Source organism: Dendrobates tinctorius, unplaced genomic scaffold (genome assembly GCF_039654945.1).
Source record: "Dendrobates tinctorius isolate UK_male_01 unplaced genomic scaffold, ASM3965494v1 ptg000029l, whole genome shotgun sequence".
Lineage (NCBI taxonomy): Eukaryota > Metazoa > Chordata > Amphibia > Anura > Dendrobatidae > Dendrobates > Dendrobates tinctorius.
Genome location: NW_027361697.1, coordinates 10,328,321 through 10,348,175, shown reverse-complemented (window position 1 = coordinate 10,348,175; position 19,855 = coordinate 10,328,321). Strand labels below are relative to the sequence as shown.

General features: G+C 48.2%; 1 protein-coding gene across 1 annotated transcript in view; it reads right to left on the bottom strand.

Annotated features, from left to right (window-relative positions):
• The window catches only part of LOC141085803 (uncharacterized), a 187,733-nt gene that overhangs the window by 38,577 nt on the left and 129,301 nt on the right, over positions 1 to 19,855 (bottom strand). Inside the window, exon 13 of the mRNA XM_073571369.1 lies at positions 408 to 449. Within this exon, the coding sequence (XP_073427470.1) occupies positions 408 to 449 (42 nt within the window). The remainder of the gene's footprint in view (positions 1 to 407; positions 450 to 19,855) is intronic.

The following is a 19,855-nucleotide window of genomic DNA, read 5'->3' as shown; positions in this document are numbered from 1 at the left end:
TCTGAGCTCTTCCTACCCCCTACCCTCATCAAACACATTCCCCATGCTCATTATACACCACCACTATCGTAGCCAAAGTGATCAAAATACTTTAGTGGCAACGCAAATATTTTCCCACACTTTTTAACGAATGTTACCGATTTTATAAAAAATTTGCTTGTGGTTCTGATCACGAATCTGAATGTGCCATATTCGTGTTGAATTTATGTTTGGCGATCGTTTTTCGAACATATTCGCTCATCTTTAATTATAAGCAACACAATACATATTGGACATTCTTTGTTTTCATTTTTTTGTACAATGCTAATCTCTATAATTAATCATTTGTAGTGATGGTAAAGGAGGGGAAAGATATATAACAGCAATGAGCTTTGATATGGTAACAAACTGTATAGAATAAAACTTACCATGTCGCATATAACTCCGAATAGATTGCCATTAGGATTAGCCTGTAAAATAACATTGTTACATTGTATGATGATAAGTATAGTTTACTACTCTATGAGTTTCCAGGTAAATTATTAATTTTATTATGTTTTATTATTTGCACTATTAATGAAAATATAAAATCTAATTATTCCGCTAAATACTTCTGAACAAGTTTGCGTATTTTCCGAACTATAAGAGGCACCCCAAATTTTCGGGAGAAAAATAAGAGAAAAAAAATTCCAACAAAATGGTAGTGTGTCTTTTATGGTAGCTTACCGCTGGGGCGGCTGCAGTGGAGTGGGGTCCCAGGAGGCAGGGTCACTGCTGCAGGATGCTGGCTGGCAGGGTGGGATGATGCTGCGGGCCTCGAGCAGAGAGGAGAGGGCTGCATCCTCTGTTCCCGGGGGGAAGCCTGAGTGGGGCGGACCTTCCTCTGCTGCATGAGAGATGCCTGAGAGAGGCAGAGTTTCCTGCTGACAGGAGGGGGCAGGGAGAGCCAGAAAAGTGCGTGCCACAGCTATCAGATAAAAGGAGAAAGTGCACCAAAAGAGTCAGTCTGGCGCCAGCACAGACCAGTGCTGAGGGCAACGAGCATAGCAGTGAGCAGCGCGCTTTGCTTCCCCCATCAGAGTGTCGACGGGCCATATAGAAGGAGCCCCCGTCACCAGCAGAGCAGAGCTGTGTCAGCAGGGAGACCCATGCCAGCAGTGAGAGCTGTGCAGAGCCGTGCACCCAGAGCGGAGCTGAGAAGGGTGTCGCAGCAGACCAAGAGAGGGGTGTTCCGGCTGGGAGTACCAGCGCCAGGCAGACCAGTGTCACCCGTCGCAAACAGCAGGGACCAGGGAGAGCGGGACGTGCGATGTGTGTGTGGCGCCCCTGAGACTCGGCCGCCACAGAGGCACTGCACCTTCTCCTAAAGTGTAGTGCCCCACCATCCAGGTAAGGTGGGAACTCCTTTCCACACTCCAACACTCACACCCCACGCAACAGAGTAGTCTAGCACAACCACATTGCGGCTCTTTGCTCAGAGGGTAGCAGAGCACCTTTGGTGGTTCCCTGCTTGGAACACTAAACGTGCTGGGGAGTGGGTGGAGTTCAGAATACATAAGAGAGTGGGAAGGTTTAGAATTAGAGTTCAGTCTGGGTCAGGAGAGTCTGACAGGAGGTTGGAGAGAGAAGCCACTCGGAGAGGAGTGGGGATCTCTGGAAGAAGGGATGGAGGAAGGAGTGCTGCAGCTGCCTCAGTGACCTGAGCCAGCTGTCACGGGAAGGGAAAGAAGGAGAAGGACGTTGAACTGTAACCTAAGCTTCCATAAGAAAGAGAGATCAGTATGGAACGAAGGAGTAAAGAGAACAGAGAAGACGTGGGTTAGAAGAGGAACCCTGCCTATAGGTTCTAAGCGCAAGGCCGGGACCCGGTCCCCAAGGTTGTATGGACACTAATGGTTCTGCAGCAGACACCGGTGGAGTAGTCGGCTGTAAATGCACTACTCCCATCTAAGACTTGGGGCACAACAGCAAATGGATAGAGAGCCAGGACTCAGGAGAAGGGAGTCCCCGAAGCAGGCTACAGCTGTCTGCCGTACAAGGAGAGTTCTTGGGAACATCTGTTAGGAGGAACTCCAGTGTAACTCAGTACTAGGAGATCTTCACACTTAAAGGCGCTATAGAGGAATCGTTCAGGAAGGTACATGTTGGCGGAGTGTTGGAGGGCAGCATTCCATCTTGCCTGGAGGTTGACTGAGTCTCTGACCCGGAGGACACGGCCCGGAGGCAGGCACCCTTGTGTACCGCAGACTGTGAGTAAAGCTTTGGAACTACAAGCCCCAGTGTCCTCCATTCATTCTGCGCCAACACACTCAGCACCGCTACATCTGGGTACCATCCTCTACACCGCCGGCGCCTCTCCTTATCCATTACACGTACACTGCCCTGGGGCTACAGCTCCACCTGTGAGGAGCTTCACCACCTTGGCTGCCACACACCACCAGCCCCAGAGGATCTGCAAGCAGCGTCGGCCTAACACCTCACTTGCTGAACACCACAGGTGGCGTCACAAACTATTCCATTAACTCCATTCCCCCATTACTTGGGCGCCCAGGGCCACCGACCGGGTCACCGCTGCTGTGACACGTCCCGCTGATACCGGCCCGGTACCAAGTATCCCGCAGCCCTGGGAGGGCGACCCAACTTGGCGTCATGAACAGGATGACAAGACCCGATGCTATCAGGTTCTGTGCGCCTAAGATTTTTGGACTTTGAACTTTTGAAAATGTGCAGAAGACCCAATTTAATAGACTGTGACATGAACATTGAAAATGGCCGCTGGTGCGGAGAAGGGCGTGAAGAGATGGGAGGTCCTGGGAAAAGACTACGAAGAGTCTTGGGCTTCCCCTGCCTGAATTACTATGTGACAGCAACATGGCCCACCCCCCGAGGGGTTCGTATACTGGCTTGGTATGGAGGCGCTGGAAGAAGACGCCGCCCCCAGAAGGAGGGGCAGAAGAAACCAGTGGTGGGAAAAGGGCCGAGGCAGGAAGGAGAACGCCAGAACGCCATGATGAAAGGAGAAGGGAAGCCAGAAGAACGGAGGGAGAAGAAGCCACTCGCCCCCAGGCCGCCCCTGCGGAGGCTCTGACCTCTGATCCATCCTCAGCAGCGTCCGCCACCACCTCACAACAGATATTATCATTGGGTATGCCCCGTCCGGAGGAGATATATGAGGGCCCTGGAACAGAATGGAGGGCCAGGACCGCGTCTCCGTCTGGACCGGGCGCGGTTGCACCAGCCTCCACCGACGACCCCGGCAGAAACCGGCCTTGCCCCTGCCCGACTTCAGCTGCGGTCCATCCCGTCAAGAACTCCGTGAGTTGCGGCAGCTGCCGTCCACCACCAGGTACCAGGGCAGGAACCGCGGCTGGGAGCGCCGGGTACGATTACCGCTCCAGGCCTGACCCTAGCTTTGGGAGCGGAACCCAAGGATAGGAATGGCCCAATTGACCTCCGCCGGCGACCCCGACTGCAACGTTGCTAGTTGAGGTCCCGATGGACACTGAAGAGTCAGACCCCGAGGGGTTAGCGACAACACCGGCTGAGTCACCAGCAGTAGCCATGCCATCGGTGGTAGCAGATAGGCTGTCCCCGCAGGCAGTTGACGTTCCCATGGACATGCGTTTGGCAGGTAACCAGCAACAGAATGAAGACCCCCCAAAGTATTTAATCTGGTAGCAGTTCCACTTCAGCTTCCAGAACCCCAGGAGGGGATCAGCATTAATAACTCTCGTTACCCAGGAGGGTATTTAGCACTGTTGTGCCTTTTGTTATCATGTTTTAGTTTGTTTTTCCAGAGTAGCCCTGTTTTGATTGGCAGCGTTTCTACATTTGGAACTGAGGAGATCATGAACGCTGTATGATCCAAAACTGTTATTGTAAATAGTTGCGCCTCTTTAGGTGCCCTCTCTTGGTTTTACATAAGGACACTTTTCGAAGATAGAAGTCTACCTCAAAGGACACTGCAAGAAATCCCAGCTGGGAGCGGTGTCCAGCACTTACAAGAATTATTGAATGTTTTAATGTGAAGTATTTGATAATGTTGTGTCTTATAGAGTATTGGTAACTAGGAAATGTCTTTTATATAGAATTAGGAATGTTTTAATGAAGAAGTGAGAGATTTGAATAAAGAATTGAAAAGGACAGGTGACGGACCAGGTATTTGCGGTTGTCGTCCTAAGTCTAGAAGAGACAGTGAAAGTAGAAACAGTGAAAGAGGAAAAGTGATAAAGAAATGTATTGATGAAGAGTATGAAGTAATAGAGAGTAACATAGTACAGCACTTTGAATTAAGTATGGTATTGATAATTTGCACTTTTTGACTTAGAATTCTAGATAGCTAATTAGGAATTGTTTGCAACGTTTAAGAACGAGTGCCTCTCATATTGGGAAGTGTAGTATAAGAAATGTTCATTCAGCATTACAAAAATTTTTGTATGTTCCTGGATTGTCAACTTTGCTTGCCTTGCAGTCCGCGGATGTGCTGTGTTTAACGGGGGGGTATGTGGCGCCCCTGAGACTCGGCCGCCACAGAGGTACTGCACCTTCTCCTAAGGTGTAGTGCCCCACCATCCAGGTAAGGTGGGAACTTCTTTCCACACTCCAACACTCACACCCCACACAACAGAGTAGTTTAGCACAACCACATTGCGGCTCTTTGCTCAGAGGGTAGCAGAGCACCTTTGGTGGTTCCCTGCTTGGAACACTAAACGTGCTGGGAGGTGGGTGAAGTTCAGAATACATAAGAGAGTGGGAAGGTTTAGAATTAGAGTTCAGTCTGGGTAAGGAGAGTCTGACAGGAGGTTGGAGAGAGAAGCGACTCGGAGAGGAGTGGGGATTCCTGGAAGAAGGGATGGAGGAAGGAGTGCTGCAGCTGCCTCAGTGACCTGTGCCAGCTGGCATGGGAAGGGAAAGAAGGAGAAGGACATTGAACTGTAACCTAAGCTTCCATAAGAAAGAGAGATCAGTATGGAACGAAGGAGTAAAGAGAACAGAGAGGACGTGGGTTAGAAGAGGAACCCTGCCTATAGGTTCTAAGCGCAAGGCCGGTGCCCGGTCCCCGAGGTTGTATGGACACTTATGGTTCTGCAGCAGACACCGGTGGAGTAGTCGGCTGTAAATGCACTACTCCCATCTAAGACTTGGGGCACAACAGCAAATGGATAGAGAGCTGGGACTCAGGAGAAGGGAGTCCCCGAAGCAGGCTACAGCTGTCTCCCGTACAAGGAGAGTTCTTGGGAACATCTGTTAGGAGGAACTTCAGTGTAACTCAGTACTAGGAGATCTTCACACTTAAAGGCGCTATAGAGGAGACGTTCAGGAAGGTACATGTTGGCGGAGTGTTGGAGGGCAGCATTCCATCTTGCCTGGAGGTTGACTGAGTCTCTGACCCGGAGGACACGGCCCGGAGGCAGGCACCCTTGTGTACCGCAGACTGTGAGTAAAGCTTTGGAACTACAAGCCCCGGTGTCCTCCATTCATTCTGCGCAAACACACTCAGCACTGCTACATCTGGGTACCATCCTCTACACCGCCGGCGCCTCTCCTCATCCATTACACCTACACTGCCCTGGGGCTACAGCTCCACCTGTGGGGAGCTTCACCACCTTGGCTGCCACACACCACCAGCCCCAGAGGATCTGCAAGCAGCGTCGGCCTAACACCTCACTTGCTGAACACCACAGGTGGCATCACAAACTATTCCATTAACTCCATTCCCCCATTACTTGGGCGCCCAGGGCCACCGACCGGGTCACCGCTGCTGTGACACGTCCCGCTGATACCGGCCCGGTACCAAGTATCCCGCAGCCCTGGGAGGGCGACCCATGCGTCCAGTGACATCCAGAGAGTACCAGCTGCAGTACACAACCTGACCGTGAGTACCACACACGCGCTGCCTATGAGAAACCACACAGGACTGACACTCGCACCGTGACGTGGACACAGAATAATTGTCCTGACCTTTGTGACCTACAGTTAAGGAGCCACATTGGGCCTGTACCGGTCTGTGGCCTGTGCCTTTAATAGCCACAGCAGTATATGGACAAGGGGCAGTGAAAGGTACCGAAGACCGACCACTGATACCAGAAGACGGGGTATTATCATCTACCTGTGCCCACTAGAGAGGACACCGCACCAGCCGTTGCGGCGCAATTGAGTTTACAGTAGGAGCTGCAGTTTAAGGACTGCCTAACATCTATGCTAATGAACTGCTGTCATCTGAACCATTGTTATATTCTTTGCCTTTAATGTACCATTTGTTTTCCCTGTGTAACCCTTTATCTCCCGACATCCTTTTCCATTTATGCTGTTTATCTCCTTATCTTCCTGCCTGGAGTACATTTCCCTGTAAATAAACCTGTTAACCCTTGCTCTGCCTGCGTCCCGCCACTGCATCCCCCATTCCTGCTTGTTATCTTACACAGATTTGAGAAAAAAATGCTTTGATAGTTATAATATGCAAGGAAAAAATTAACAGCGTCTGCAATGAGATTTCAGAAACCTCATTCATTTTGCATTTACTGTAAAACACTTTGTTTTTTTTCTGCGGCAAAAATGCAGTATATAAACAAGCCTTTCCAAATCTGTAGTAATCATTTACTTTACCCCGTACCTACTGAAAACTGTTCATCTACCTACTCTGCCTATAGAAATGATCTAGTCAAATTCATTTCAGCAGCCTCTCCCTTCCCACTGTGTTACAGGCAAGACTTCGCATGCAAACTGCCTCTTCAGAGAAGAAGAAGGCTTAAGGCCCCATCTCACATAGCGAGATCGTTAGCGAGATCACTGAAACGTCACAGATTTTGTGACGCAACAGCGACCTAGCTACGTGTGACACATAGAGGTGATCGGGCCCCCGCTGCGATGTCGCTGATCGTGCTCGAATGTCCTGGGCCATTTTTTGATCGCTGGAGTCCCGCTGGCCAGCATGCATTACTGTGTTTGACGCCGACGAGCGACCTCATTGGCGACTCAGAACTCAGGGATGCAGGCGGGAGTCATCAGAATAGCTGCTGTGTGACAAGGTCCCAATGACCACCGAGGTCGTTATACGGATCGCCGGATCGTTGCTGCATCGTTGAGTAGATCTGCCTGTTTGACAGCTTACTAGCGACCATGTAGCGACGTACCAGTGATCCTTACCAGGTCGTATCGTTGTCGGGATTGCTGAAGCGTCGCTATGTGTAACGGTACCTTTAAACTCTAGTGTCACGTATTTGAAGTAGCAATCCTAAAAGTCAATATTGTCCTTAACGAGCCTTGCTGTTTCGGTACAGCAGCACAGGACTAGGGTAAGATGGGAGAAAACTGACCCTCCACTGCGACTAGGCTGATACCATATGATGGAGTGGGTGACCCATTCCTTGTGAATAGACCCACCGATGATCCTAGGTTAATCTCAGTGAAGACCTATAGATAGGGGGAAGGGGGTCCCTAAAAGATCTAAGGACTGGTACAAAAACGGGTCACCTCCTAATAGAAACATAGAGAAGTCTGCAGAAACAAACTGCAAACAGAAACTAAGACTAGCAGAACCAGAGGTCCCAGAACTGCACTAATTAAACACACAGAAGGCAAAGCAAGGCTCCGAGCCAGACTTCAAGTGGATTAACACTGTTGTCCAGCAAGGAATGGGAGACATGTGCAGGTTAATAAAGGGTGAAACAATCACCTGAACAAAGGCAAAACCAGCACCAGGGAAAAAAGACCAGCAGCCAGAACACTACAAAAAAATGGCGGATAGTGACAAACTGAACAGATTCTAACAGTACCTACCCTTTAAGGAAGATCCCCCGGATCCTATAGGCAGAGCCTTATTCCGAAATATCCTGTGAAAAGCCTTAATTAATCTTGAAGCTGAGACGTCCACAGCTTTCACCCAGGAATTGTCCTCGGGACCAAAACCCTTCCAGGACATGAGATACTGTAAGCCTCCTCTGTGCCACCTGGAATCAAGAATGCGTGAAATCTCAAACTCACAGTCCTCATCAATTGGAGGAGCAGACGGCATAGCCACCTTATCAGGCGTGTCAACTTTCTTCAGCAAAGATACATGAAAAACTGAATTAATTTTCCAGGACGAAGGAATGTCCAATCTGACCGCTGCCAAGTTGACAATGTGAACCACTTTGAAGGGTCCTACAAACTTAGGCCCGAACTTTTTAAAAGGGATTTTTAAATGCAGATTCTTAGAGGGTAAACAAACCATGTCCCCAACAACAAACCTCACCTCCCTTCTTTTCTTGTCAAAATATTTCTTAGATCTCCTATTAGCCTGATTCAGATTATGGCGTACACTGGTCCAAACCCTTTCCAAATTTCCAGAAAAACTCTCCTCCTCAGGCACCGCTGCCCCAAAAAAGGACTAAAAGATGGATGCTTCCCAGTACAGCAAAAAAAAGGAGAACACCCAGCCGATGAAGAAGTATGATTATTGAGAGCAAACTCAGCTAATGGTACATATTCCGACCACATCTCCTGATTGTCTGCTACAAAACATCTCAAAAACTGCTCAACATCCTGGTTCTTCCTCTCGGTCTGTCCATTGCACTCCGGATGATAACCCAACGAAAACGACAAATGAACCTTAAGTCTGTCACAAAAGGCAGGCCAAAATCGAGCCACAAACTGTGGTCCCCTATCGGAGACAATGTCTGTGGGGACACCATGGAGTCTGACAATCTCTTTCACAAATGCCCTGGCAAGTTTCTTAGCCCAGGGTAATTTATTGAACGGGACCAGATGACACATCTTACTAAACCAGTCTACCACAACCCAGATGACAGAAAAACTCTCAGAGACCGGCAGGACGGTGATAAAATCCATTGCAAGATGCATCCATGGGGAACTAGGAACCTCTAATGGGCACAGCAACCCTGCCACTGGAGCATGAGAAGCTTTAGACCTAGCGCACACGGTACACTGATGCACCTACTTGAAGATTTCTCTTAGCCACCCCGGACACCAGAAATTCCGATCGATCGACTTTCTAGTTTCGGCAATCCCTGGATGACCCGCCAGACAAGACTTATGACATTCCGTAAACAAAGCTCTCCTCAGGGCTTTAGGCACAAATAATTTCCCATACGGAGTGTTGGTTGGTGCTGCATCCTGGGCTTTAAGAATGCTATTTTCCAACTCAGAACCTAAAGTTGCCACAACCACCCCTTTCTGCAGAATAAATTCCTCCTTTTCAGTATTAACCGCTGGGGAGAAACTTCGAGACAAAGCATCAGCTTTAACATTCTTTGTCCCAGGGATATATGCCACAGAAAAATGGAACCGGGCAAAAAACAATGCCCACCTAGCATGAAGAGCATTCAAATGTTTGGCAGCATCCAGATAGATCAGATTCTTATGATCAGTAAAGACTTGTATAGGATGTCTAGCGCCCTCCAAAAAATGTCGCCAATGCTCAAATGCAAGCTTAATAGCCAGCAATTCTTGGTTCCCAACATCGTAGTTGAGCTCTGCCTCTGAAAATTTCTTAAAAAAGAACACACAGGGATGTACCCCATTCTCCACCTGCTGTGACAGAACAGCCCCCACTCCTACTGATGAGGCATCCACCACTACCAGAAAGGGCTTAGTCTCGTCTGTCTGAATCAAGACAGGAACAGAGCTAAACTTCTCCTTGAGATGCTCAAAGGCCTCGACAGCCTCAGGGGACCATTGGACAGTATTGGCACCCTTCTTAGTCAGATCCATAAGGGGTGGGGTTTGGCGATAACAGAAACATTCTTTTATGAATTTTCTGTAATAATTAGCAAACGCCAAGTATCTCTGAATTGACTTCAAGCATTCAGGTCTTGGCCACTCCAATACCGCCTGAACCTTCACCGGGTCCATCTCAAACCCATCACTGGAAACAATGTACCCCAAAAAGCTAATTTTCTGTACAGCAAACTCGCATTTCTCCAGTTTAGCAAAGAGTGAGTTTTCTCTCAGAATCTGCAGAACCTCGCGGACTCTCTGCCAATGCGACTCCAGATCGGGCAAGTAGATCAAAATATCATCCAAATAAACGATAACACTCCTACTGATCAACAGTCTCAGAATGTCGCTGATGAAATTTTGAAAGAACGCCGGAGCATTTGTGAGGCTGAAAGGCATTACTAGACACTCAAAGTGACCTTCTGGGGTATTAAAGGCTGCCTTCCATTCATCGCCTTCTTTAATTCGCAGCAAATTATATGCCCCACGGAGATCAATCTTAGAGAATCACTTGGCTCCAACTAATTGGTTAAACAAATCCGGAATTAGGGGCAAGGGGTAAGGATTGCTCACAGTGATCTTGTTAATCTCCCTGAAATCCAAACACGGCCTAAGACCCCCATCTTTCGTTTGACAAAAAAGAATCCCACAGCCACAGGGGACTTGGAGGGTCTTATATGACCTGCAGTAAGACTAGTCTGCAGGTATTCCTTTAAGGCCTCCCTCTCAGGGATTGTCAGATTAAATAAACGACTCTTAGGGAGAGTAGCACCTGGGACGAACTCAATAGCGCAATTGTAATCTCTATGCAGTGGCAGAGCTTGTGACTCAACTTCAGAAAATATTTTCCAGAATCCCTGAATGGGTTCAGGTAGCTCATTTTTCACAACAGCAGCGATGTGTACATCACAACATTTCCCATAACACCCCTGACCCCAGGATCTTATAGTACATGATGACCAGTCCAGTACAGGATTGTGCACTTTTAACCAGGGTAACCTCAGAACGACTGGAAAAGGCAATTTATCAAGTACAAACAAATCTAAAGATTGCTAGTACTCCATATTCACTGTGAGTGGAATCCCGGTGACCTTTCGGGAAACGCACCCATGCTCTAGAGTGTTATCAATCGCCACTACAGGAAAAGGGGATGACAAGGTACAGACTCAATCTTATACTTGTCAAGAAATTGTTGATCGATCAAATTCAGTGCAGACCCACAGTCCACCATCACTTGAAAATCCATAGTATAACCATGACAGATAAAACTACCAGAAAAAGAAACTCCTGCGGACCGTAAAAATGCAATACAAATGGGAGGGTTACTCTGAGCCCTTTTTTTTTTTTTTCCTGATTTATGCAACCTTCACATTGCTTAATAAAATGGCCAGTCTTGCCACAATAAAGGCATAGCCCCTCAGAGAACCTTCTCTCCCTTTCCTGGGAACGAGAGGACATTGCGCCAAGTTACATCGGTTCCCCGTAGTCCATGAGGGTCTCTTGAGAGACAGGACCCAGCAGAATTGAATCCTCATTCTGCCTTTCTCTCACTCTTCTATCCACCCTGATGGCTAACTGCATTGCAGCCTCAAGTGTATCAGGTGCAGGGTATGCAATGAGTAAGTCTTTAACCCTGTTATTCAGACCTGCTAAAAACTGACTTTTGAGTGTTGGATCGTTCCAGCTGACCTCTGCAGACCATCGTCTGAACTGGGTACAATATCCCTCAGCGTCACCAGAACCCTGTGTCAGCTGTCTGAAGTTAGCCTCCGCTGTAGCGACCTGATCCGGATCGTCATAAATTAACCCCATAGCAGAAAAAAATGTTTCTACTGACACCAAACAAGGGTCATCTGGACACAATGAAAATGCCCAAACTTGCGGCTCCCCTTGCAATAAGGACATAACAATCCCCACACGCTGTAATTCAGCCCCTGAAGACCTGGGTCTAAGCCGAAAATAAAGTAAACATGCATTTTTAAACAAAAAAAATTCCTGCCGTTTACCAGAAAAACATTCAGGCAAACTCACCTTTGGCTCTTCAGGGCGGACCCCAGGGCAATTACTCACGTGCTGTTGTATGCTGGAAACTTCCAACGTTAACTGTTGCAGGCGTTGAGCGAGATCTCGAACGCTGTTCATATTGCAGAAATCCGGGATAGTTTTTTTTTTGTTTATACTTTCTCAGGCTGGACAAACTGTTTTGGTACAGCAGCACAGGACTAGGGTAAGATGGGGGAAAACTGACCCTGCTCTGCGACTAGGCTGATACCCTACGAAGGAGTGGGCGATCCATTCCTTGTGAATAGACCCACCGACGATCCTAGGTTAATCTCAGTGAAGACCTATAGATAGGGGGAAGGGGGTCTGTTATGAATGGGTCACCGAGGAGGATGACAGGAACAGGCTAAGCCACCAGGAAACCAGAGAGGTTGGTAACTCAGCGGATTGCAGCCCCCTGATCCTAACACCACAACTAGCAGCAGTCGTGGAGCGCTCTCACGAAGCCCCAAACGCCTTGGCACAGCCGGAGAACCAACCAAGCCCAAAGCCAGAAAGGCAAAATCTAAACTACCCCGGAGCAGACCCCCAAAGGAACAGACAGCCCCCAAACATATATTGTCGGTGAGAGCAGATGAGGGACAAACACAGGCAGAAAATAGACTGAGCAAACGATGGAGTCCAAACTGTCTAGATAGGATAGGACAGAAAAGACACTGTCTGCAATCACGCAAAAACCCTAAAAAATCCATCTCATCTGATATGCAAAAAACCTGAGGCCACATGACCTCACCCCCGCTAGATCAGCACTCTGGTGTGAACTGGAAGCAAAGCAAAATACACTAACATAACAGGGGACTGAACAAACTAACACAAGCTGTGACATATGGAGCGTGGTCCAGCGTTGCCCCCAGCAGGGAGTATGCTGAACCCTTGCAACAAAGCAGAAAGCAAAAAAAAGGCACAACCAATTTAGATGCAAAGGATTAGCAAAAGAATCACTTAACTGAACCATGCAGATCAGGCAGGAGACTGAAGAGCTCAGAATTCACAAGGAGGAAATCACCAGCAACCATTAAGGGAAGCCTGCTCACTTATATGCTCCCAGCCTGTAATCCCAGATTGCCAATCATCATAGTCAGGTGGCAAACCTCCATCAGACTGGCCAGCTCCACTACTCCCAGCAACCACCAGAGGGAGCTCCGGCTCAGAAGTCTGAGCAAGGGAATTCACAACAGTACCCCCCCCTTGAGGAGGGGTCACCGAACTCTCATCCACGCCACCAGGCCGATCAGGATGGGCCCAGTGAAAGGCACGAATCAATCTCTTGGCATGAATGCCAGAAGCAGAGACCCAAGAATTATCCTCCTGGCCATAACCTTTCCACTTGACCAAGTACTGAAGGCTCCGTCTAGCCAGACCAGAATCCAATATCTTCTCTACCTCATACTCCAAATTACCCTTAACCAGTACAGGGTCAGGGGGCGCCGCCATGGGAACCACTGGCTCCACAAAACCTTTTCAACAAAGATTTATGAGAAACGTTATGAATCTTAAACGTAACTGGAAGAGCAAAACGGAAAGAAATGGGGTTAAGGATTTCCAAAATCTTATAAGGTCCAATAAATCTTGGCTTGAATTTTGGAGATGCAACCTTCATGGGAATATTTTTTGAGGACAACCAAACCATATCACCCACTTCAAACTGGGGACCAATGGTCCTATGCCGGTTGGAAAACCATTGGGCCTTTTCCTGAGAGTGAGACAACTTATCCACTACTTGGTCCCAAATCTGCTGCATTCTCTCTACCACAGAATCCACACTTGGGCAGGCAGAAGCTTCCACCTTCCCCGAAGAAAATTGAGGATGAAACCCAAAGTTACAGAAGAAAGGAGACATCAAAGTGGCAGAACTAGCCCTATTGTTTAGCGCAAATTCGGCGAAGGACAAAAATGAGACACAATCATCCTGATCAGCAGATATGAAACATCTCAAATAGGACTCCAAAGTCTGGTTTGTTCTCTCAGTCTGCCCATTGGTCTGAGGATGAAATGCAGAGTAGAAAGGTAACTGAATTCCCAGTTTGGAACAAAAATCTCTCCAAAATCTGGAAACAAACTGGACTCCTCTGTACGATACAATGTTCTCAGGAATTCCGTGCAAACTAACCACTTGTTGTAAAAACAAGGGCACCAACTCAGAAGAAGATGGCAACTTTGGGGATGGTACAAGATGGACCATTAGAAAATCTATCACAGATCACCCAAATAACAGTCATTCTCTGAGAGACAGGGAGATCAGAAATAAAATCCATTGAGATATGGGTCCATGGCCTCCTGGGCACTGGCAGGGGCATCAACAAACCACTAGCATGAGAACAAGTCTTAGACCGAGAACAAGTCCCACAGGACTGCACAAAATTCCTGACATCACGAGATAAGGCAGGCTACCAAAAAGACCAACTCACCAAATCTCTGTTACCAAAGATACCTGGATGACCAGCCAATGCGGAGCAATGAATTTCAGACATTACTCTTCTCCTCCACTGGTCAGGGACATACAATTTTCCCATAGGGCATCGTTCAGGTTTGTCCTCCTGAAATTCCTCCAGGGCACGTCTCAAATCGGGAGAGATGGCGGAAAGAACTACACCCTCATTTAGAATGGTAGTAGGCTCGGTCACATCAAGATAATCTGTAAAGAAACTCCTAGAAAGGGCGTCCGCCTTAACATTCTTAGCGCCCGGAAGAAAGGAGACCACAAAATTGAAACACGTGAAAAACAAGGCCCGCCTAGTCTGTCTAGGATTCAAGTGCTTGGCTGATTCAAGATAAATCAAATTCTTGTGATCGGTGAGGACCACAACTTGATGTCTAGCTCCCTCCAACCAATGTCTCCATTCTTCAAATGCTCACTTCATGGACAACAATTCCCGATTCCCCACATCATAGTTACGTTCAGATGGAGAAAATTTTCGAGAAAAGAAGGCACAGGGATTCATCTTAGAGGTTGCCAGATCTATTTGAGACAAAACGGCTCCTGCACCAATCTCAGAAGCATATATCTCCACCTGAAATGGGAGTGAAACATCAGGTTGCCGTAGAACTGAAGCAGAAGTGAATCTCCACTTAAGCTCCTGAAATGCCAAGACTGCCTCTGGAGACCAATTCACCACATCAGCGCCCTCTTTGGTCAAATCCGTCAGAGGTTTAACAATACCAGAAAAATTACTTATAAATTTACGGTTGAAATTAGCAAAACCCCAAAACTTCTGAAGAGCCTTCAGAGAAGTGGGCTGAACCCAATCATAAATGGCCTGTACCTTGGCCGGGTCCATTTCAATAGCAGACGGGGACAAAATAAATCCCCAAAACAAAATCCTCTGTACCCCAAAAAAACATTTTGCTCCCTTAACATACAGAGTAGAGTTGAGCGAAACAGGTCGGCCAGATTCATAAGGTGCCGACTTTTGCCAAAGTCGGGTTTCGCCGACCGAAACCAGACCATAGCGTGAAGTCGGCCATGCGGTCGGCAAAATGAGCACCAAAGTCGGATTTCCCAGAATGCTTGCAGCCGCCTTTTTTTCAGCCAATGAGCAAGGACGTACTGGGCAACGAGATGACATGTGCAGCGTCCACCACCATCGTAGAGAAGGGCATTGCAGTGGTTGGCTTGCTTTGGGGGGCGTCATAGTGTCTATAAAAGCCCTGACCGCTGACCTCCATTTTACTTCTGCTGATCTTAACAGTAGGGAGAGGTTGCTGTTTATCAGTAGGGAGAGAGTTAGGGCTGTAAAGAAGATATAAGAAGTTCTTATGTGCTTGTGCTGATAGCAATTGTGCTGTACAGTTAGTGTGCAGTGACAGGGGAGGATTTTCTTGTGTGCAGCAGCGCTGGTTATTAGGCTGCCTGAGAGCTGTATTGCCGTGTGTATACTGCTGTGCAGACAGCTTTTTACACAGCACTAATACTTTTATTCTTTTTTTCTGCACAGTTACCGACCTTTCATTTTTTCCCACACCGTATAGAGCTGTACACTTCTCACACACTACCTTGTACCGGCTGGTATCACGGACAAATACATGCTGACTATCTGCCTGGGACTCCGGAAATAAGTACGGAGGTTTAAATTTTTCCCTACACCGTATACAGCTGTACGCTCCTCATACAGTACCGTATATCTGCTGTTTGTATTACGGTGAAATCCATACTGAGAGAGTGTCTGTGTGTGACTCCGGAAATATATACGGAGATTTAAATTTTTCCCTACACCGTATATAGCTGTACGCTTCTGATACAGTACCGTATGTCTGCTGTTTGTGTTACGATGAAATCCATACTGGGAGAGCATCTGTGTGTGAATCCAGAAATATATACTGAGATTTAAATTTTCCCCTACACCGTATACAGCTGTATGCTCCTCATACAGTACCGTATATCTGCTGTTTGTATTATGGTCAAATACATACTGAGTGAGCGTCTGTGTGTGACGCCGGAAATAAATACAGAGATTTAAATTTTCCCCTACACCGTATACACCTGTACGCTCCTCATACAGTACCATATATCTGCTGGTATTTTTGGTACATTTTCCCAAACATGAGGAAGTATGGTGGAAGAGGCCGAGGACGTGGGCAGGGGGGCCAGCTGGTACTGATGGTGGTGGTGCATCTGCTGGTAGTGCCAGTAGCATCTAAGGGAGAAGGTGTTGAGCCTGCATCATTGTCTGGCTCCAGAAGGCCTGGAAGGCTCCCTTTTCTGCGAGTAGGTAAATTGCTTTTAAAACCGGAGCATCAGGAACAGTTTTTGGCTTACATTGCCGAAACAGCCTCCAGCTCTATCGCCTCCTCTTCTGAAGTTTCAAAAACTGCAAGCACTGAGTCGTCAGTGCAGGCTCCTGGTCAGGAACAACACCTTTCCTTGTGTCCTTCACCCCCAACAAAAGTGAATGATGCAGCAGGCCACACTTCAGATTACTCCCTGGAGCTTTTTTCACATACGATGCCTGAGTTATCAAGTGAAATCCTGAATTCCCCAGTCCAAGATGAATATGACATGGAGTGCACTGATGCACAGCCAGTGCTATATGATTCTGCTTGCACATTCACCCAGAGCACTGCATTGCCCGCGCAGTCTACTGAGCCAGATTTTGACCCTGATGAAACTTAGGTGCCCCTTCCCGCATATTATGCCACCTTACACGGTGACACAGAGGAAGGTGCAGATGAAATTGAAGAGGAGGTGATGGATGACCCAGTTGTTGGCCCGGATTGGCATCCATTGGGAGAAGAGGGTGCCTCTGGCAATAGCTCAGAAGAAGAGGAGGATCCGCAGCAGGCATCGACATCGCATCTGCGGTTATCTGTCAGGCCCGTAGCAGTCCAAAAACGTGATAAAAAACAAAAAGAGTTGCAGGACAGCTTGGCGAGACGGTCAAATTAGCACAGCGTGCAAACCCTGAAAATTTTTACCATAGTAGGAAGAGTGCAGTGTGGCAATTTTTGGACCAAAATCCTATTGATGAGGCAAAGGTTATCTGTAAGAAGTGCAGAAGGACCTTTAGCCGAGGGAAAAATCTCCGAAATTTGAATACCAGTTGTATGCTTAGACATATAAACACCATGCACTTGCAAGCGTGGACAGACTACAAAACCTCAGGTAGCACACGTGCACCTGCTCCGGCTGAAGGTAGCAACCAACGCTACATCACTTCCCCCACTGTAAGCCCACTGGTTAGCACACCACCAGCACTAAATATTGAAGTGTCGTCGCAAGGCCAAAGCAGTCAGGGAATCACAATGTTTTTCCAACAAAAGACTGCATCTAGGCCATCACCACCACCATCACCATCACCAACCACCTCTCAGTCCACCATGTCCACCGCTAGTTCCATTATATGCAGCTCTCAAGTCCAGCTCACCCTAGCAGAGACTCTGAGTAGGACAAGAAAGTACTCATCCTCTCATCCGCGTACACTGAACTCCTACATTGCCAAACTGATCTCATTAGAGATGATGCCCTTCAGTTTGGTTGAAAGCACAGCGTTCCAAGAGCTCATGGCCTAAGCTGTCCCACGCTATGACCTACCCAGTCAGCACTTCTTTTTGAAAGTGAAAGTCTTTCATGTGAAAGACTGCATTGTGCATGCAATCAAACAATCAGTGAGTGGAAAGGTGCACCTCACAACAGATGCATGGGCCAGTAGGCATGGCCAGGGCCGTTACATGTCCATCACTGCGCACTGGGTAAATGTGGTAGATGTAGGGTCCACAGGGGACAGCGGCGTGGCACAGTGCTGCCTAGCCCACGGTATAGGCAACAGTTGGCTGTTGGCGTTTGACCCTCCTCCTCCTCCAGAAGCAAAAGCTCGTCGACAGAGCACAGTCGCACGAGCACTCCATCCGCAGCTGCCAGTGTTGCACACGAGGTGTCCCACTGTCGAACAGCTAGTGGTAAGCATCAGCAGGCTATTTTAAAGATGATGTTTTTGGCGACAACAGACACACCGCGGAGGTACTGGCCGACTACTTGCAGCGAGAAACTGACTCTTGGCTGGGCAGTCTACGTCTTGAGCCAGTCAAGGTAGTCAGTGATAACGGATGTAATTTTGTGGCGGCCATAGCCCTGGCAAAACTCAAACACATACTTTGCCTGGCCCACACCTTGATCCTGGTGGTGCAGTGCTTCATAAATAATTATCCGGAGTTACCGACCCTGCTCCATAAGATGCGAAGACTGTGCTCGCACATCCATTGTTCGCCCGTAGACTCCAGTCGTATGCAGAGGCTGCAGCAATCGCTCCACCTCCCCAAGCACCGCCTAATCATAGACGCTGCAACAAGGTGGAACTCCACCATGCACATGGTTGAGAGGCTGTGTGAACAGAGGCAGGCTGTAATGCATTTGTGGGAGGATACAAGGGCAGGCAGTTTGAGGGCAGACATCGAGTTGTCGGGTGTGCAGTGGTCAAAGCTGAAAAGACCTCTGTAAAGTCCTTCAGTGTTTTGAGGAATGCACACGGCTGGTAAGTGCAGACGACGCCATCATAAGCATGAGCATCCACTTATGCGTCTGCTCTTGCAAACTTTGACGCACATTAAGGATCAGGCGTCTGCAGTGGAGAAGGAGGAAGGAAGCCTTGATGACAGTCAGGCATTGTCTGCTCAGGGAACTGTCCTGGACGAGGTGGAGGAAGAGGAGGAGGATAAGGGGGATGATTATTTTGGGGAGGGGGATGCTTCTCAGGGGGCAAAAGAAAATGTTCGCTTGCCAAGGTCAGGTACAGGGTTTGTGCGTGACTGGAGGGATGTGGATTTGGCAGAAAGTGCTCCTCCACCCACCACTGGCAGTGCATCATTGACACCTGGAACATTGGCCCACATGTGTGACTATCTCTTGCGGATCCTAAAAAGGGACCCCTGCAATGACAAAATTATGGATGACGACTACTGGTTGGCCAGCATCCTCGATCCATGCTATAAAGGCAAATTACAGAACATAATGCCACAGGAGAACGTAGAGCTAATATTGGCGAACAAACAAGCAACTCTGGTAAACCATTTGTTAGAGGTATTCCCAGCACACGGCAGCTTTGCAGGTTCTACCACGAGCCGTACTGGGCAACTGTCATGTCGGACACTGTTCACACCAGGGTGTCCGGCAGACAGCGGTAATACCCAATCCCACCACTTGGTTCTCAGTGGCGCTGGTTGGTCTCTGATCCGGCATGGATTGGGTTAACCAGGTTGTCATTCTGGCTGAGGGCTTAGCCACGCCCTCTGTCTTTAAATTGCCCTGCGTGACTATGGGCGTCGCCGACTATAGCTCTTGCCTTGTGCTAAGCGATACCGGTCTGGAGTGGTGGTCTAAGGAGGATACTGTTGCTGGTGTAGTATATTCCGTTGTTGCCATTTTGTCCTTCCTGTGTTATTATTTGGTTACCCTTGCACATTACTGTATTCCCCTGTGTGTACGCGGTGTGGTGCTTTTCCGTTATCCCTGTCCATACTTATTTGTGGGGTCTGGTGTTTGGTCTCCTCACTGGGTGGAGGGTGGTGGGTTCAGCTTAGGGCTGGACAGGAGACAGGGACAGGGTGGAGGCCCAGGCAGGCACACCTTCAGTGTAAACCCTGGCTTGAGGGACAGACAGGGTTTCCC